Raw genomic sequence first — 21,636 nt, 5'->3', positions numbered from 1 at the left:
CCACAATCTGTGGGGCACCCCCCCCCCCCAAGGCTGCCCCATGTGCACTGAGGCTGTGTGCTCCTGCTTGTATGCCTCTCTTGCCAATCTGTACAACCTTAATTTCCGGCCTGATGCCTGCAACTCCATTTGCCATGCCACATATCTCCTGTCCACTGCATTCTGGGCACAATGCGCTGTATGTTAAACATACTGCCTTGGAGTCTGGCATAACAATGGCCTGCCTGCAGACGATGCGTGGTTCACATTTGGACGCTCCTCCGTGTCGGTGAACAGAGCGGCTGGGGATCGCTGGCCACCAGGGCAGGTGACAGTGGACTACCTGGACTCCAAATTAGACTCTGTACTCACAACGAGTACCTCTCTCACACAAACGGGCACTTCTTTTGAGGGACGCACAGACAAAATCACAGTCAACTTCACCCTGGACCGCTCAGATCATCACACCCTGACTTACAAGGAACACAACATTGAGGAAGAACTGGCCAAAGTATCTCCGAGTACCCTGAGCACAGCTTTGGAGGTATAGCAGCTAATGGCACATGTGTAGTCACTGGAAAGAAAAGCAGAGAATGCAGATGGCCGCTTCCAGCATAACAACGTGATGGTGTTGGGTCTACCTGAGGGAGAACGCGCTGATGCAGTGGCATATACTGAGACATGGTTGTGTGACCTTCTGCCAGCAGGTGTACTCTCCCCTTTCCCTGTTGTGGAGCATGCCCATCAAGTGCCAGCGAGCCACACACTTTCGGGGACAGGTCCTAGACCCTTTCTCTTCCACCTCCTACAGGGATTGTGACACTGTCCTCAGGAAGGTACGCAAGCTGGGGCAGGTGAAAGTGGATAACAGCAACCTTATATTCTTCTCTGACTAAGCCACAAGGGTGCAGAGTAGCTCGTCTCTAGTGGTTAAGCCATGCCTCCCCCCTCTACCCGCGAAGGCTGCAAGTTATCTCAGGTGTTGACACGCAAATCAGTGGTGCCGCTAAACAGTGCTGGACCTCGCTGCATTCTACTGGTCGCCAGATGCTGGGGACAGGTGGTGAAGGAACTGCGCAACAAGCTGTCATTCATGGAGCCAGTTGTACTGGGAGACATAGGAGAGGCAGGCTTACCTGCCGCAGCTACCAGCCACCCCCTAATCTGCAGCAGGTTTTACAAGACAGGCAGAAGGAGCTGCATGCGGTGCCGATGATGAGCTATCGCACTCAGAGACAGGATCCCGACATTACCACTGAATGCTCCCCCAATGACGTGGGCCCCACTGCAAGATGGTCATCTGGTGCAGAGTCCGCGCAGCCCCCGGATGTGACTCCTCAGATGGCAGATTACCTAATTGTGACTTTGAGTCTCCCCTTCTTCCATAGTTACAGACAGCTCTGGAGTGTCTCTAGCTTTCGGCGGTTCCTGGTCTCCAGCTTCCTATACCTAAAGTTCTAGTCTACCAAGGTTAGCACTTAGAGGGGATCAGGTCCAGTCATCACCCAAAGGGTATGGAACTGTTTTCCAGGGCAGCAGTGCATGTAAGGGGAGGTGGTGGTGGTCTCCTTGGGGCTCTGAGATGCAATGGCATGAGGTCCATGGCGTCATTGATCTTTCCAAGGATGAATTATGGGAGCTCCTTGATTATCCTAGCAGCACTCTTGCAATGCTGTGACATCACATGTTTGATGTTCCGGTTGCAAAATGTGCCACAGTATGTTTACGAGGCCATGCAAAGCCACTTTACGTGGCTTTTCATGGACTTGTAAATATGTGCCCCTTTCACTCATTAAACAGTGTGAAAAGGGCGTTCCATGCAGTTGCATGGCTCGCGGGTGGCGGGGCAGGGGAAGGTGCAGGGGATTACGAGGGGGTCATGATTGCAGGAGTGTCCGCATTATAAATGAAAATTTAAAGAAATATATATAACGTAGCTTGCCACCAGGTCCTGCGTATTTGCTCATGCTCGCTCAGAGGAACAGGGAGCACATCCAGGCCCCACTTACCAATCATAACACTGCAATGCAGCATTGTGATTGGTTTTGAGCATCCTTGTTCGATGGTCAACCAGGGAATGGGAATCTGGGCATGTACTCCACGCATGCTTTAATGGCAGCCTGCATGAGGAACGAGAATAGTGCGCAAGACTGGTTTAGGCTGTCCAAGAGGGCTAATCAGTCTGTCATTGCACACTTAGCAGTGGGCAAACCACTCCTCCCCTGACCTGCAACGAGAGCAGAGCAGACCTGCCCCCGCAAAGCAGCACAGACATTAAATGGTATAGCTGAAAGATATTATCATTTTATGTTTCTACTTCTCACACTGCTTGAAAGCAGTGGGGTGATGCTCCTCCGCCATAGTGGAGGAGCCACCACTGGTTCAGTGGGTGTTGCTTTGGGTTTTCCCACGCAAAACCTATGAAATCAGAAACATTCCCAGGTTTACGAGAAACTGTAAACCTTCATATGACGTCAGAATCTGATACTACCCCATGGGTGACATTTGGGAGGCACAACGAGGATATATGTTTTCATTTTTTCACGTTTTCTATGTGTGCAGCAATTTGCTGGACACAGTGAAAGAGGAAATACCCTGGATGGATAGGTTTTGTGCAGGTAGGTGTCCCTTCCTGCACAACATCAATCAACTCCATAACACAGTCACCCTTGCACCATGGTACAAGGGTGCCTGCATTGGGGCACTGCAGCCATTGTGCGTCAACGTAGGGGAAAACACAGGGGGGCTTATTCATGAGCCCCTTCTGACAGTTTAACACTGCTGGTGCATCCTTTTCTTGGCATATTTATAGCGTGAATTTTGTATCACGTTGCGCTGTATTTACGAAGTGATGCATCTAGGCATTTACGTGAACTTGTAAAGCGCTGTGCCACATTATACCTGTATTAGGTATGATGTATGCAGGGTCTGTGTTTCTGCGCAACAAAACCCCGTAGGAGTTGTGCAGGGAAATCTATCCGATTTCACTGAGACAATTCTAGGACGCCACTTTTCAAAAACTTACACCTGCCTCAAGGCAGGCGTAAGGATGACGCAGGGCAATAGGGATAGGTTGGCCCGATTCATTACCGGAGATGCAACATGCTTGCGACACAACTGTAGCAGTAAGTGACTTTAGTGCTGACTGATACTTCAGGATTCCAGATGTATCTGTCATTGATTGCGACATGGAGCGGCATACAGCAAAAATGGCGCTGCCATGATGTAACAAGGAGGGCGCAGTGAAAAGTGTCCAATCGCTGTCTTATCTCAATGATGCAACACTTTGCATGAGTGGGGCCCAGGAATGTGGTCTATCCCTTTAATGGCTCTCATTCTTGACCGTTTCTTTTGCCACAGGGCAGCGTAGCAATATTCCTTTCAGCGCTGTCCAGCACCCAGACATCCTATTTGTGAGCCCAAGTATTTGCCCCAATTTTAAAACCTGCTATTTTACTTGTCTAAAACTACCTCTAATTTGAGTTAGCAGCAGTTTTGGGGGATTATCGAAGTAATGGAACTTCATTGTAAATATCGCAAAGTGTGGTTAGCAGCAGTTTTTTAATGGGAATGCCTACCTTGCATTTCATTTCTGTTAAGACCCTCTAACAGAAGTGGCGATCCTTAAAATTCATGTTTACCCTGGAAAAGTGCAGCTAACCGCAGTTAACTGCACTTTGTAAATAAGGCAATTAAATAAGCCGCCGTAACATAAAAAAGTGACGCTGTGACTGAAATGGGATGTTCTTATGCTTCTGAATGAATGGGAGGTCTGGGTACCAGATTTTCAATTATATTTTTTAGCTGTGCAATGTCACTTCGCATATTATTGGTACCATCCCAATGCTCACCCACCTTACCTGAGACCAGAAAAAGACCAGGCTGGCAAGCTTCCACTGTCCACTATATTACTGCAGGGTCTCCTGCTGGATCCTACAGATATCCACACGGGATCTGCTATGAGCGTTGATACTTCGGTGGTGGGCTACTCTACTCCCTAGCCTTATCCTTATCTCATAACCCGTGTCTCTCTCTAATGCAGGAATAGTTGGTACAACGTATGCCAACAAAAACACGATTTTCATACCATGGGCAATATTTTTGCTAATGGGCATGTTGCACTTGCAACTACTGGTGGCTACACCCATTTAGATCTTTTTATACTCCGGCTCTTACAAGATACACTGCATGATAGAGTTTCCTCTAATGCAGTGGCACTCAAGGAATTCCTTCCATTATTTCTGATAGTTTCCAACACTGAGCAGTCCCACTTGGTCTCTAGGTTCTATCAAACCGGCATTGCCTTTAAATCCAGTGTGGTCTGAGCTTGAGTAGCCTCGAATGAGATCTGGGCCACAAACTACCTGAAAAACATGATTTTATTGCTGCACACAAACTAAACCTATCTCACCCAACCACAGACATAAATAGCTACATTTTAAAGTCCTCCACCATGCCTACACCACACCGCAAGGACTGGCAAAGTTGGATCGCACATGGCCACACCATTGCCCAAAATGTAAATCTTTCTATGCAGATTTTTTGCACCTCACATGGCCACGCCTTGTTGTTCAGGCATACAGGCTTCAAATTCTGGCCCTGATCTCCGTCATGACGGAGCTCCAGATATTACTAGACCCCCTTATAGTTACTTCCGGGCTATGTTAATACTCTTCTGCTTAGCTACAGATGCCTTGTTGCCATAGCACTGCTCTCGGCTAAGCACCGCCTTACCATATGTTGGGGCAGAACTCGAACGTCCACCAAGGATGAGACATGATATATTGTCATACCACTAGCAAGATATATTCTTCATTTCAACACCCCACCTACCACCCCAAGGACATATGGCAGCCCCTGTGGTTATCTTTTGACGCAGTTGTCCCAGATATTTACACCACTTGAGGGCCATACAACACGGTCCCTACTGTTGCATTCCTTTATTATTCTGCCAGGTTATAGTGTCATATACCTTTGCTCCTATGTTCTGCCCCTTCCGCAAGCATCTTTTATAGACCTATTTTCCCTCCCCAGGCACATTTTCTCTTCTTCCTTTCTATTGTGATCCTTACAGATTCCCTTTCTTACATGCTTTGTGAAGCTCCCAATGCTCAAATTGTGTGTTTCATGCTATGCATAGCATTTTTCATCTTCGTTTTGAAAATATGACAAAAAAGAGTTTTTTTTAAAAAGAGAAAGAACTGCAACTGCAAAGCGTTTCCCACTGTCGCAAGCCCTACTACAAGCATTGAAATGTGCTTCCTGTTCAAGTGCCCTCCCAACACAGAAAATGGTTGCAGCTAAACGTTCAGCTTCTTTTTTAATCTGATGAGTAAGATGGAAAACACAGTCGGCCCTCTTTTTGATGTAAAATGTGTGGTTATTCAGGATCCATACCAAGCCAGGAGAGTGCAGGTTGTCCACTTTGAATGCTATGGAATTCAAGAATGCAAATTGACCAGGTTAATGCTGCACCAATGAGGTTATGATTAGCAGCTCCATTTGCAACCATGGATCATGCTCTTTCCCAGGATTCATAGCTTGCTTCAAGGAATAGTTTGAATCTGAGCACCACAGTACCAGTTTATCACAGACATCTGAGGAAGGTTCCAGTATCTGAAATAGTTTCTCTATTTCAATAGGCCAACCACACCCTCAATACTAAAATCAACTAAATCTGATGCCACCGGTAGTGTAGGATGTGGGGACATATTGGGCAATACACAGTTGCATATGTTGACATGAGATGGGTTTGTTTAGGAACGTCAAGATCTTGGAGCTATTCCCAAGTTTGATACCTTTACAATTTGGGGTATTGCATCTATGTGACAGGACAGTTTGTTGCAAGGATTCTGCTCAGGAATAGAACCGTGTTCGTGACCACAGAACATCGGCATGTAGGGACTGAGGGGCATATTATCAAGGGGGTTTATCTCCGTTTTTTGGCTTTAAAAGCCAAGAAAGCGGAGATAAAATTATCTCCCTATTACCTAGCTGTCGCTAACACCAGTTAGCGACAGCTAGTAGGAGATAGCGACCATCTTGGGCCCCACTTTGCATGTCAGTGATATTTATCACTAATGACATGCAAAGTGGGCGTGCCAAGATGTTAGCAACTGAAAACAGTCGCTAACATCGCTATCTCCTATTACCAACTTTTGGAGATATTCGCGCTAAGCGCGAATATCTCCAAAAGCTAACACCTGCCCTGAGCAGTTCTTAGCCATGTTATCCAATGGGAGGTGGATAACATGGCTAAGAGCATTAGCTCGTTAATGCATGAATATCGCTGACTTTTCAGCGATATTCATGCTTTGCGGCGATTTTTATCGCATTTGCGTTAAACCTTGGTAAAACCAAGGTTTATTTGCGGTAAAAATCGCCGCAGCTCAGCGGTAAATTTTTGTCTCTAACCAAGCAATAGCGATAATTATCGCTATTGCTTGGTAATATGCCCCTGAGTCACCATACTACCTCAGTATCTATGAGTCCGAGTTCGAATAGCTATAGTGCTTCACTTGCCCTCCCAATCTTCCAGAGAGACAAGTGAATCAGCATTTCAGAATCCAAAACTCATGACCCCCCTCAGGGATCGCGGTAATAGGACACCCTTTCACACATGCTTGTCCACAATAAGACAAATAAGCAAGCAAAGGAAGTTTATAATAATTATTTAAACTATTGTACTCTAATATGCAGTATATGCGCCACAATTAGAAAACAAATGCAAAGCAAAATGCCATTACCATGGTTATGCAACCATATTCTATAAAAAGCCCTGTCATGGTCTAAGACATATCAGCCTAAACCCCCCTGCCTAGTGAAGCTAAATGGTTGCATTTCAAAGATACCTGGTATGAGTGGTGGACCCTGTACCTTTGCATTCACAGATGGATGTTCTACATCTCCGCTGACGCAGTAATCTTGCCTCAGGACCATCGCTCTGTGTGTATCTTTTTAAAAACTCTCATCCTTAGCTTTATGACAAGACATGTGTGCTCACAAATAACAGCTGCATTCTCTTGTTATGTCTACGTGCTTGTGTCTGTCCAGAGAGAACAACCAGGTGCATTGTTTGAACTTGTCTACAGTATTCAGACTAAATCCCACAAAAAGAACAGAACACAAAAATATGTGCAGGTTTTGTGTGAAAACACAATTTTGCACAAAAGCAAACGTATTTACATAGTAAAGTGCGCAAAAGAAAAATTAAGCCGACAACGTGCACAACTAAGCCAACAAAGGGAAAATTACAATGGGCCATGCAGGAAACACACAACAAGTTGCGTTTGTGGTCAAAGATCATATCAATGATGAACATATTTATTAATGGGAGTGCGTCATTTAGGATCTCCCAGGGACTAATGCTGTTCTCTCCGAATTACATTAAGCTGTCCAAAGCAAAACACGGGAGGTGTGCTAAAGAACGACATTGGTGTTTTGCTGAACATGGCTGTGTTTTCACTTGATGTGTTGCAACTAGGTACACCCATTCAAATTCAGGTAACTGATTCTATTCAGCAGCATCATTCTAGAGAAAATGTCACCAGCATGGAACGGGTTAAGAAAAATAGCAGTTATACTTTTGCATTTACTACAGCCTTCCTCTCCGACCAGACGCTATTTTAATACGAATAGGTTCACTGAGGCACGTGCAAAAAAGTCAGCATATAGTGTATTGAGGCTAAAAATAAATGGATGATCTAATCTGTACCGCAGCAATGCACAAGGACTCGCTATTGTAAGTTTGTTAACCGTGGAAATATTATAAAGATAGAGTCACACTCGACATGAATGTCCAGTGTATTAAAAGTAGCTGTAACAAACTTTCTTTATTTATTCTGATGCCTGATACACTATTTATTTGCTACATGCATAAATTGTGCTTCATAATCATTAATGCATTCTACAGTACAATAAAATCCACTATGCTGGTTTTATGAGGACAACTGTGCAAAACAGAAGAAACCATACCTCACTGTGTTCTAGTTGAGGAGCATCCTTAGAGACGTTTGTAACTTGGGATATCAGCCTCTCGGTTGGCTTTAAAGGGATGATATTCATGGTGGCGGGCTGCTTGTGTAGAACTGAAGACAAGCATACCTGAACTGTTTCTTTCAAAGCTTTTAACTGGGAGTCCTGAGAATAAAAAAATAGTAATCATCATGAAAGCAGGAAAGACTCTTCAGTGTGCAGCAGTAGAGGAAGGTAAACTTTGTAAAAACAGCCATTTCATTTCTGTCAATTTATATTGGTGTCTCTTCTAATCCCTGATGGTTATGCTAAAATGGGCACCTCTATAATTGGCACTGAGGTATGTGCCCTGGTCAATCAGCAACACAGTCTGTTGGAGGATGGTCAGTATATGGTGTACACTTATGTAAGTGGACACCTAGCACTGATCCAGACAACCCTTATGGAGATTTTAGTGTTCTTTAGACAACCGTAGAAAGCTCTCTAAGTTGTAGCTGTGGAAATCAACCTCCAGGCTAATTCTTGAAAGAGTGTAAAGCAGCTTGTTTTACCAGAAAACAATCTTATTAGTATAGATTAAGTGAAAAAAAGAACCACACAGTGTATTTATAAAAATATTTATTTATTGTAAGATAATCAGTCACAGATTTAGATATCTCCTGGCCAGAGGTATACACACTATACACAATACTTTGCAATAGAAACAGGTAAGTAGCACAAATACAGAGTGGTCCCCAGGGAAGACCAACCCATATTCTAAAATATTGGTATGTGAATCACAACGCCAGTCAAGACAATAGGACGTAGAAGTGCCGGGGACACAAGAAACCCCCCAAGGTGAGTATCTAGGAGCCCCACGGAGGTCGTGTACAGTGTAGCAACACAACTGCGTTCTCCGCACAAATCAATAAAGAAAAAAAACCCTTCCCAACTGACTCTGAAGAACCCCCATGGAACACAAGAGTTTGGAGAGCCAACCCACCAATGGATACCTTAGGACCAGGATACCTGCACCAGGGAAGCTGGGTGCATAGGTGTGTAGTGGCGTCGATAACCGTTGTCAAACTCAATAGGGACTTCAGAAAGATGCCACTGCTGAAGAAGGTGAAAGTGTTCAATGGAACTTAAAGGTGGATTCAATATGTGAAGAACCTGTAAGCAGCGGGGACAGAGTCTCAGAAGTGACCAGGAGGCACGGAAGACGAATGCCCACCATGTCGGGTGTTGCAAGAAGGCTGACGGTGTCCTTGAAACTGCAGCTGTGTGGACCAGACAATGCTGTGGAAGAGCAGGAGCTGTATGTCGGATGTCGAGAGTTGAGGGGTCGGTGTCCAGCCAGAAGTACCAGCTAGCCTTGGCAACTGCAACCAACGAAGGAATAGAAGAAGGTGCAATGTAAGGACCAGCAAGGTCTAGGAGAATCACCACAAGCAGGGGAGTCAGGGCAGGCCCAAGCAAGCAGGGGAGCCAAAAGAATTCAAATGTGACCCTCGAAGCAGGCCCACGGTGTATCTAAGGCAGTGCGGTCAAAGATTCTGGTCACTGGAGATGCTTGAGGTTGGGGCTATTTGGAGCCCGAAGATCTTGATGGAAGGATGCCAAAACCTTTGCAACGGAAAGTCGATGCATTATACATGGATTTGGTTCCTGCGGCTCCGACAAGGTATACTGGTCTCAAACTATGTGAAAAGACAGTGCAGGCCTCGAGGGATGGGAAGAACCACCACCTGTGTTTCTTAGTTTTTCGCAGTCTGTGGGAGCCGAGGATCAGCTGACCGGGCAACTTACACACAGGGCCTGCAGATGCAGGGAAGTGATTCCTTCACTTAAAGGGAGATTCCATCAGGTGTCTTGGACACCCACAGGCCTTGGAAGGTTTCCTGTATGGAGCACAGGCACAGAGTTGCAGAGATCAGGAGTAGACCGTCAAAGTTGAAGTGCTGTTTGAATTACATCGTGTCCCACTACGAATTTAGAGACCCGCCCTCTGGTAAGCCTTATGTGCCCTAAGAAGGGCTGGGATGATCCAGGTGTCCCTCCTCAAGGAGGGCTGGAGAGGATACTGCTCTGTCCTTTGTCCGATTGCGCCTGAGCGGGATCCAGTGGCTTCCTGAACTGGTTTGAACTGGACTATGCATGGAGGGCACCAAATGTGCCCTGCACACTTACTATGTGGCACTGGCAAGTGCTCTGACCCTGTCTGGGAGGTGGTCACACCTCCCTTTGACAGGATGCCTATTGTTCTGCCTTCCCATTCTCGAGCTTGGCTCAGCCGCAAGTTGGCAGAATCATGTCTCTGGTCAGCAGCAGCCATGTTGTGCTGTCCAGGCGTAGAAAACTGGTAACAGGAGGACTGAGGGCCTAACAGAGGGCCTTTTCAGTGCTTGGAATCATACCTATGATTCCAACATGTTTGATACCGAACACGACAAAGTTTGTTACAGCCAGTTTCAAGATGAACATCGCGTAATGATGCTGTGCCCCTCTGTATGTTATATGGCTGTCTCCCTTATAACCCAGTAGAATGGACTTCGTAGGCTGTAGGGGTGTCCTGCTCATGCAGGGGCATCCAAACACTTAGAACCAAGCACCCTGCCTACAGGATTGCAAAGGCCTGCTGTAGGGGTGCCTTATAGGTTTTAAGTGCAGTGACCTTAGATCATAAGTGGCGCAAGCACCAGCTTACACAGGCTGCAATAGCAGGGCTGTTGAGATAGTATGAATGGTCTCCCATAGGTCGCATATTACATGCTTTAGCCTATGGGGGATTTCTGGGTACCTATGCCCTGGGTACCTTAGTACCATGTACTAGGGACTTATAAGGGTATCCCAGAATCAAATCTGAGACGTACCTAGGTACCTTATTATAATCAAAAAAGAAGAACTAGTTTGGGCTAATATTTAGCGGGGTCCAGTGCATATGCCTTAATAGCATACTGTTCAACAAAAGTGATGCATAGTTCCCCTGTGTAAAAATCATGAACGGGACAGTAGACAACAGAAAAAGTGAGTGAGGACACACCTGAGGGGGATCCTCCTATTAGGAATTTAAGGGCCTCACACACCCAGCAATTTTTTTTTAATATAGTGGTAACCCACCTAAATAAATACAAAATGAGAGTGGTTGCTTGATGTGGCTCAATGGTCCGCTATAGCAGTCACCTACTCTATTCAGTGGTCGACATGTTTCATGCTTAGGAGTTGAAATGATACTCTGCAATTCCTCAGGGCCAATTAATTGAAACTATCTACACTACTAGACGTCCACTGGTTAAATCTAGTCAAGAAATGTGTCAAGTCAGAATAAATCCTGCCCTGCATATTTACAGCGACCATGTGTGTGTAGCTTTGCCATCGCCCCGAAGGGTGCCGGGGTCACTCGAGGGAGCTGTCCATCATAGTGGGTTAAGGGCAGGAAGACGGTGCACACTGCTAGTGTGTGTGTGTGTAGGGGGGTAAACGGGGGGTGCTTCTATGCGAGCTCACATGCCTCTTGTGTGTATAAAAGGTCAGTGACCGATCAGAGCAGCATATGAGGAGAGAGAAGCTCCTGGTCACAGGAACTGCACAGGGATTGCATTTGTAAAAGTCAAGGATGATTGCAAAGGCCTCCATCAAGCAGGACAGCTAATTTTCGACGGTAGATATGGGGAAAAAGCACACCTGCCCAGCCTCGACAAAGCATGATTTTGAGATGAGGAGGAAGAAGCTCCTGACCACAGGAACTGCACGGGGATTTCGCTAGTGAAAGTCAAGAATGCAAAGGCCTCCATCAAGCACCACAGCTAATTTTCGACAGTAGATATGGGGAGAAAGCAAACCTGCTCAGCCACGACAAAGTGCACACTTTTTTGGGCTGATTAAGCAGTTACTGAATTTGAGCTTCAACTCGGGCACCTGCTTTATTTCATATCTGTAGTGCTTCCTGTTGAGGTTTAAATTTTGTGACAGGGGCGTCATGCCAGAAAAAATCCTGCCCTTCATATTTCCAGCGACCATGTGTGTGTAACTTTGCCATCGCCCAGAAGGGTGCCGGGGTCACTCTAGGGAGCTGTCCATCATAGTGGGTTAAGGGCGAGAAGACGGTGCACACTGCTAGTGTGTGTGTGTAGGGAGGCAAACGGGGGGTGCTTCTATGCGAGCTCACATGCCTCTTGTGTGTATAAAAGGTCAGTGACCAATCAGAGCAGCATATGAGGAGAGAGAAGCTCCTGGTCACAGGAACTGCACGGGGATTGCACTCGTAAAAGTCAAGGATGATTGCAAAGGACTCCTTCAAGCAGGACAGCTAATTTTTGACGGTAGATATGGGGAAAAAGCACACCTGCCCAGCCTCGACAAAGCATGATTTTGAGATGAGGAGGAAGAAGCTCCTGGTCACAGGAACTGCACGGGGATTGCGCTTGTGAAATTCAAGAATGCAAAGTCCTCCATCAAGCAGCACAGTTAATTTTCGATAGTAGATATGGGGAGAAAGCACACCTGCCCAGCCTCCACAAAGTGCACAATTTTTTTGGGGCTGATTAAGGAATTACTGAATTTGAGCTTCAACTCGGGCACCTGCTTTATTTATATCTGTAAGTGTTTCCTGTTGATGTTTATTTTTTGGCCCAAAGGAATCACTCACAGAGTTAAGGCAGGTGCCCGAGTTGAAGCTAACTTTGTGACCATTTTTAGAATGGCACCAGCAAGCACTCTGGCAGCTTGCCGGCGCCATTCTAAAATTTTTACAAAGTTAGCTTCAACTCGTGCACCTGCCTTAACTGTGCTTCCTATGTGCCAAAAAAAAAAATACGCCCGCTCGCGAATTCGCAGATTTTTCGGCAATTTGGCGAGATTCGCGGATCGCGAGATTGCCAAAAATTCGAAAATTTCACGGGCAGAGCTGATTTTGCGCCCATACTTACTTCTAACCAACCTCTGGGAGTTGGCAGGGGCATTCTTCCAGCATAAGAACATCAACTGAAATTGGAAATGGCCCTTCAGGGTTGACAATGCAAATCTCTCTTTCGCCCCCTCAGTCAGAGCGATCTGCTGGTACCCTGATGTCAAATCATAACTACTGAGGAGTCTGGCATGCCCACCTTTTGATGAGCTCCTCAGTTTGGGGAAATGGGATGTGATCCGGTCATGATGATGAACTGAAGAACCCCGGTAGTCCACCAGTACCTACATTTTGGAGAGGCGCCCTTTGGGGCACCCTTGGGTACCAGTACCACAGAATTGGACTAGGGACTGTTAGAGAGGTCAATCTCCCTTAACACCAGCATCTTGGAGACCTCCTCCTTCATAAAGGCTCTCCTTATCTGACAACCTCAAAATGCTGTTCATCACAGGTAGGCTGTCTCCATTGTCCACAGCATAGACACACAGGTGTGCGAGTACAGAGAGGCAAACTGTCCCACTAATTGGTAACAGTCACTCTGCTGCCTTATTGTCAGGTTAGAACAGAGGGTGACATCTTTCACCAACCCATCATTTTCTTGGGAAGATATGAGGTCAAGGTGAGGCTAAACCACCTGTCACCAATAGCATGCCTACTTTAGACCTCTCGAAGTTAGGTTTGAGGTGATTTATGTGGAGCACCATTAAGGAGTTTCTAGGGGTTTGGAAATACACCAGGTAGGTGGACTCCCACTTTCACTCTTTCACCTCTTCTGGGCCAGTCAAGCCATTCAAGAGAGCTCTGGGCTCCACACGCTTCATGACCCTTACTTTCTTGCTATGTTATTCCACCAGTGACCTTCTTATGATACCAGAGTTTCATAACCTCAAGGTTGTTTTTTGCCTTTTTCCAGTAGGGTGCATCTGGTTGCAGGAGAGCGGCAAGTTGCTAACCACAATCTGAGAAGGTTTCCTGGGAGCATTCTCCCAACCCTCCATCATGAGGCTCAGAGGTCCCCTTACAGGGTGACCATAAAGGAGTTCAAACGAGCTAAACATTACTCCCTACTGTAGCACCTCCATGTAGGCAAAGAGGATGCATGGAAGGAGGGTGTCCCATATACATCTCTTGGGCTTCAGTAGGTCTGCAAGGTCTTTGTTGAATCTTTCTACAAGATCATTGGTTTGAGGGTGATAGAGTCTGGTGAACTTTCAGGTTACCTCACACTCATCCCACATGACATGACATGACGTTAGTGCCTTGGTTAGACACTACCTCCTTAGGAAACCCCATATGTGTAAAAAACACCATCAGACCTCTGGCCACCACAGGTGCAGTCACTGACCTCAGAGAGATGACCTCTGGATAGTGAGTGACATGTCCTCAAAGACCAGGACAAACCTGTTGCCTAAGGTTCCAACGATATTGATGCATTCTCTTTCCAAGTGAGTGCAAATGATAGGTAATAGGGTTAGGGGATCTTTGTGCATCTTTTTCTGACTTTCCCCTGTCCCATTGATCTGGAAGGTTGGGACTGGACCTACAGAATGCATCTGAGGCAGTCTTGTTCCGGGGCGGATAAAAGTGGGCAACACGCATGGCAAAGGTCTTTTCTTGCCGTAGATGTCATTCCAGGGTCATGTCATGAGCCAGACCTAGTAGAATGGTCTTGTAGCACTAAGGGACCACCAGCACACAGGCTGCCCTAAAACCAGGAACACTATATAGGAGGTCATTTTCCCAATATATCAGGTAAATTCCAGATGAGTCACCTGTTGACTATGATTCAGCCTACCCACTCAAGCCCTTTAGAGTGAGGCACTCTTTCTGTATCTCACAGAATTCTTCCCTGGTGAGCTCACCTTCAACTTGCCATCCAGCAAGCTCAGGCAGATGATCCAGGGCAGAAATATCCTCTCTGATTGGCTAAGGGGCATCCTCTTAAGGTGCCCCATCAACCTTGACCATGGGAACTTCAGGGAATGGGTTCCCATGCCCCTTATTACTCTCTTACTCATCTGATTTTGGGTCATTGTTCCAGACTCCAGACTCCATTGACTCCGTTTCAGGAAGCCTTGGACAGTGTAGTCATACAGACTCACTCAGGCAATCCAAGCATCTCCAATTGTGACCCGAGCTCTACCTAACTCCTGTAGTGTGCTTCAGATCATTGCCTAACAAACAATCTACAGGCATGACAGTGCTCACAGCTACTATCATAGAACCTGAGACCCCCCCAGTTAAAGGGAACCAGAGCCACCGGTATATGGCTCTCATGATTGTCAGCGATTATGACTTGATGGAATGTGTTCGGGATGATCTGCTCTGAGGACATCAGGTGACACTTCACAGTAGTCATGCTGACTCCTGTGCCTCTAAGGGCCTCAACACGTTGCCAACTTATGGTTTTTTCGACACATCTCTTTATTGCCTGGGGACACGAGGGTCACCTCTACAGGTTCCCATAAATCTACCTGGGACTATCTCCTCCCTGAGCACTATATTTGCTAACTCAGGTGTCTTACCATCAGTGGATGGGCTGTGCCCTCTTTGGACATCTGGAGTTGCCCTTGAAGTGCCCATACTAGTAGTACTCAGTAGACTGGTTGACAAATCTGCTTATCAAAGAATCCCTTTTTGTAGGTTCAGACTGGGACTGGTTGCCACTACTCCATTAGGAATCATTTTTGAGGCATGTGGAGAACTATTTATTTTTAAGTTTTTCTCCCCTTCCTACTTCTATTTGGAACCCTGACCACCATTGTGGGGGCCCCCAGATACCTACATGGACACTCCTCCTCATCAAGCTTCCTAGGGTTCATCAGGTTACTATCAACTAGATCCTGGTGCAACTCTGTGATACAGATTCTGAGCACGTGCTCTCTCATATTAGGATATTACGTCCATTGCTATCATTCACTTTGCTGCCCCACACCAAACCTTGCTGGAGTAATCCACAATATTAAGCAAAGTTTGTTTGGGGAGCTTTTTGCTGCCAATGAAACATTGCTAGTACTTTTGGGGGATCAACCCAAACTTTTCCCATTAAAATGACTTTCATTGGAGTGTACCTCTTTGGTTCCCAACCTATGGAGTCAGAAGTGTGTCCCACAACACAGCATGAATGTGCGTCCACAGACCCTCCCCCTATCCTCTTCTGAGATCCTGTGAACCTTCAGGGCTACCTCCTTGGTAGAAAACCATTTGTCAATATCGTCTCCCACCAATTAACTGGGCACCAATTCTTAGTTGTGCAAACTCCTTTGTCTCCATTAGACACTGTCGGTATGCTGCCACCATCACTGCTGAATTCTGCATTCCTAGCTTTGATGCCCAGCTCTTTAAGACTCCGGTACTCATTTACTAATTTTTGGCATACAGCAATGTCACAAGTCTCCTTGCTGCACTGTCCTGCATCAAAAGGAAAGGGTTGCAATGCTCTGCATTAATGAAATGCAGCACATAACTTTCCTCTATGCCTGCACCGGCTCACAAATAAGTGCATAGCGTCAACGCAGGCACCATTGCAACATGGTGCAAGTGAGTCTGCCTTGTTGGCAATCAATGGAGGTGTTTTACTCTCTCTATCTGTGCCGCAAATTGCAGCACACATAGCAAAAGGAATAAAACTAAAGGAAATAAAGTTATTTCTCCATGTTATGCCTTCCCCGGGGAGACACGTGGTTTTGGAGCATTGCAGGGTTTACAGATATTTGTAAATCTTGGAATGTGTCAACACCCATAGGTGTTGCCCATAGGTGTTGTGTGGGAAAACCGACAGTAATACCCATGAGGCACCTCCTTGATGTAAAGTCAGACAACGCAGCACTTTGTATTCCCTTGCCTTACTCCATATTATATGAGGCCATTCAATGCCATGCAGAGTGGCTTTTCGCCACCTCATAGATATCATTGAGAGACCTGCCTCAGAGGAGTGTCATAAAAAGTGATGCTTGGGTTGGTCAGGGCTCTTGCAATGAGGCCTTCAGTTGGTGAGCAAGTAACAATTCTCTTTCTTCTAAGCTCCTTTCAACCTTTTTTTCTTCTGCCTCGATCTTTGACTTGGACGTTTGCAGCTTGAATTTCCTCTCCTCCCTCCTGTCCTCCATTCCTCTGGGGGCAAGTTGTGGGAAGACACACTGTTCTGTGCACTGGCAGGGGTGGCTCCATTTCAGGGGTCAAATCATCCCCTTCAGACGTAAGGGTGCGCGTCAAACTCCACTCCGCACTCCACTTGGAACACAGAGTTTAGTGAAAAACTCCATCTACTACCGGTGAGTGGAGTTAACCGGCACGCTAACAGCGCACCTATAGTTAGTACATGCCCTCTCTTTTGATTGCTTCTCTGGGAGAGTGGGAGTTCTGTTCACATCACCGCTTGTCCTCCGCAGGAGCCACGTTTAGACTGAGCAGTGCAGATGCATTCCAAGATTGCAGGTACTCAGCACTTTATTGAATGACCGTGCTGCACTATATTTTTGTGAGTGTGCGATGCACAGAGAAGTTCCTGCGTCAGATGTGGCACCAAAGTTTCCTGGAGGTGGGGAACAGAATGCTCTTACAGGAGGTGTTATTTTGGTAGGCTGGACATGAGACACTCGGCTGGTGGGGTGGTGGGTGTCTTTAAGGGGATATATATTACACCATTGCGGCGATGGTGAGCAGACGGCATTGCACATATTACAGAAGTCTCCTTGCTGTGGTCATCCATCCTGCTATGTTCAAGATGTCCGCTGCTTTATCCCTACCTTAGATGGAGCTGTGTAATGCATGGTTTCTGCGCTCTGTTTCAACGTTACCTTGCGCACGTGTGCTGAGTGGTGGGAACAGTGTGAGTGAAAGTGCTCTGTCCATGAGCCGCCTGATGTTGGAGGCCACTCATGGCAAACCAGCCTCAGCTGATCAGCGATAGCCAAAAGAATGGGAGTTCTGCCTGGATGGCAGAGATTGCACACCAGGCATTGATTCCAAGCTGTCAGGCAAACATGGTTGGCAGGAGGCCCCACATAGGAGCTCGTCCTCCAACTCCATGTCCCGGAATTGATTCTCCGCCTCTCTAGGAGTCTCCAGTAGAAGGAGGGGAAGGGAGTAGTTGACAACACTTTAACCACACAGCCTTCTTCAAGTAACTGAGCCATCCTGTGCACCTGGCATGCTGAACTTAAGGTAAGAGATATGCATATTTGTATCACTATGCTCTACATGCATGTGACAACTGAGCCACACTTACTGCAGCCAGTGGTACCCAAACCTCAAGGACTTCTGCGAGGGAATGAGGTGGGGGTCATAGGCACAGTAGTTCACAAAATCGAAAAAAATAGAAAGTAGAAATATTGATTCCCTATAATTAAACAGTTAAGTACAAAAAAATTCATCAAAAATATTGCAGTAAAAAATATAGATATTAAAAATATCAATTAAAAATATAAATACAATAAAATAATACATTAAATACATAAAATATTAATATTATCTTAAAAATAAACTTAATAAAAATATATAAACATGCAAACATAATAATTCATTTATATACATATAGTTACTGTAAAATAATGTATTAACTATTATCTTTATTTAATTTTTAAACTTTTACATTATGTAAAAATAAAATAAATACATATATCAATATTAAAAAAAATCTATAATTAATGAAAACATTGAACTATTAAAACAAAATTAAAAAGTACATTTCGCAATACAATAAGTACAACAGTGTGGAAAATGTTGGATGGCAAAATAATTAAATGTACTATTCCAACTACAGTGAGTGCAACAATAGGGAAAGTATTAGATAGCGGAGGGGTAAAAATGACTTTTCCCACTCCAGTGAGTGCAACACTAGGGAAAGTTTTGTATGGCGGAGGGGTAAAAATTATTATTTCCACTCCAGTGAGTGCAACAGTAGCGAAAGTTCTGGATTGAGGAGGGATAAAAATTACTATTCCCACTTCATTGAGTGCAACAGTAGGGAAAGTGTTGGATAGCGGAGGGGTAGAAATTACTATTACCACTCCAATGAGTGCAACTGTAGTGTAGTTCCTATATTCCCAATAGACTCTGCACATTGGAATAACATATACTAAAGATTTGATGTAGGACTTAGGTCGACTAGGTCTCTATTGAATATATTAAACTTAAGTGTAAGTGCCAGCTAGCTCAGAGGTCACTAGTAACTTTCTTGAATACAAAAGAAGGGATTAGTTTCTGACAGCCGCATAAACATGACAACTTTGTTTCCCAAGAATACAAAATCAATCTCTAGAGTTGCGGAAACAATAGATAGCTATTTTACTCAGTTAATTGTGCATGCTTCGTTTCACCAGTAGTGCTCAGAAAATAGAGAGACGGGCGTTTTCAATAAAAAGTATTTATTGAACAGTCTTCTTTCTCAAGCATAAGAAATGTACTGCTACAATAGTAATACTGGTTATAAAGTACAGTCCATATAGTACGAAGACTATTATGAAATAATACTGTAAAAGCATGGTATGGTTTCTAAGCCGTATAAAATAATATATATAATGCATACTTTAATAAGTAATGACTAAAAGTACTCAACTGGTGCTTCTAAAATACACCTACCCCAGTATACCTAACCTAGGTCTAGTACGAGGGAAGAAGTAAGTGAGGTGTAGCTTAAGTTTAGCATTCTTTTGCCAAGAATCTATTCCAAGAATTCTCTAAGAGTCTAATCAGCTCCGTACCTTGGTTTAGAATGAAGGACGTCTTGTATCTCTCTTTCAGGACTCGATTTCCCAGCAACCTGCAAGGGTAGCCTGGAAACACTGGAGCTGGATTCTCGGCAGGATAAAAGACAGCGTCTCTCTCAGTGCTTCAGCTGGAGGGTCTGCTTCCTTTGGTACTTACTGGTGCAGGGCACGTCGGGAAAGAAGATAGTTGAACTGCTCCAAACCACTGTGTGTTTTCGTGGCAAATTTGGGCATATTTATACCTTGATAGTGCTGAGTTTGACGTAAGGTTGGACATAATAACGTTATCAAAGACGCATTTCTTTGAAAACTCCTTGAGTTCTTGGATAAATCAATATTCAAGCAAGGGGAAGTCCCTGATTGCTGAAGGCGAGTTTTTCCAAGAAATCGCTGTGGATTCTCGGAACTAGTGGAAGTAGCCATGCCGTATTAGGGCTACATAGGCTAAGTCTAAATATGGTTATGATTACTATGCCTATATAAGGATAGGGTGATTTATATCTATATATGGGCATGAATCTGGAAAATAACACGGGTCCTAGATTCATTTACAACACCCACTCCACTTTAATATGTTTAACTCTACCAAACTATAAGCATCAAAACATATCTAAAGCATGTGTTTACAATCCCAACCAAAATACATGAAATGCATTTGAAATGGCTGTACATGGAAAATTAGTATGTCAATAGTACGCATGTAAAGGAATTGATGTCATTTTTAAGCATAAAGCATGATATCAGTAATGTAAGACTGAATGAATCATGAAATTACATTCATGAAAATGGCTCTTGAATACAGAAAAAAGTGTCGAGACCATTCCATAGCAGAATATATATAACTGTTTTGGTGTTGAGGACAAAGCCAAATATTGTCTTAGGAAGTGTTTCAAAAAGAATTTCTTGTTCTCTAAGAATAGTTCTACTTTAGGCAGATTACTCTGTGCCATAAAAACATTCTATTTCGGCAAAAAGGTTCAAATTTTAATCGTAGAAAAATAGAGTTCCCAAGTTAGAATGATTGTTTTGGAAAAGTGAAGGCCGAATTCAGTGCTCATGGAACGCTGTGTGCAGATTTGAAAAGTTATTCTCGGTGTCAGGGGAAAACATCAAATCGTCTAGGCTGGCAAAGAAATCATCTACCACAGTAGGTGAAACATGCACAAATGAGGATCATCGCCGTCAGCGGTTGTCGCATTAGCAATGTTCGCAGTAGCTGGTACCTGTGTGCCTGTAGTTATTTTTAGCTCACCCTCAGTTAGACTCGTCGGTGAGACTTCAATGAACACCGTCATCAGGATTGGTAGCCATTGGGGGCAACATGAAGCATGAGTTGTTACCGGACCTAGCAAGGTGTCAACATCCGATGGCAGGACTGATGGAAGTGTAAGACAGATGTCCAACACACATTCTTCTCCGCAAAGCAGGCATCGTAGAACAGGTAAGATGCAATCTTGCCAGATTGCTTTGAATGAAAGGAACCAAGTGGTATTCAGATCTCTTAAACGAGCCAAGCCAAGAATCTGTGTAATCCTCTCACAATACCGCATGGCTATGAGGGCTTGTTCCCTGGTAGTCTGGGTATCGTCGGTGACTGGACTTGCCATATCCGAGCAGAAGGAATAAAAACCGAATTCCTGCTAAGAGTCCCAAAATGAGAAGCAGGCCGCCGAAAACAGAGTGCACGAAATTTGGAAAAATACAGAGGACTGCTTCAAATGGTGTTAACAGTACAGAAAAAATTGTCTTAAATACATGTGCGATGCAGCTGGTATCAAATATGTTTAAGATTTGACCTAACATTTCTGCGAACAGTTAGTGGTAATCTTTCCAGTTTTTCTATGCTCAGCACCGTATAGTCTGCTTCTTTTTGTGCTAACGAGATTTGTTTATCTGTAAGGTTAAATAGAGAAAACAATGACGTGGTGTTGATTAGACGCCATGGCACGTAGCCTGAACGTAGATTTTGTAACGTCCAGAATAGCTGCATTATAGAACGTAACTGGGACTGGCCATGTTGTAAAATAGCATGTCCTGCTCTATTATGTCAATGGCAGATGATACAATGCTGTCCAAAGAATAAATTCT

At 44.8% G+C, this 21,636-nt stretch overlaps 1 protein-coding gene across 2 annotated transcripts in view; it reads right to left on the bottom strand.

The window, feature by feature from the left end:
- The window catches only part of LUZP2 (leucine zipper protein 2), a 1,380,972-nt gene that overhangs the window by 270,910 nt on the left and 1,088,426 nt on the right, over positions 1-21,636 (bottom strand). For both annotated transcript variants that reach the window (XM_086959880.1, XM_086959879.1), the window contains exon 9: positions 7,954-8,118. In XM_086959880.1, coding sequence (XP_086816006.1) covers positions 7,954-8,118 — 165 coding nt within the window. The remainder of the gene's footprint in view (positions 1-7,953; positions 8,119-21,636) is intronic.

The sequence above is a fragment of the Lissotriton vulgaris genome, chromosome 2_2 (genome assembly GCF_964263255.1).
Source record: "Lissotriton vulgaris chromosome 2_2, aLisVul1.2, whole genome shotgun sequence".
NCBI lineage: Eukaryota > Metazoa > Chordata > Amphibia > Caudata > Salamandridae > Lissotriton > Lissotriton vulgaris.
Note: the sequence above shows the minus strand (reverse complement) of the source record. Positions and strands in the feature narration are given on the sequence as shown.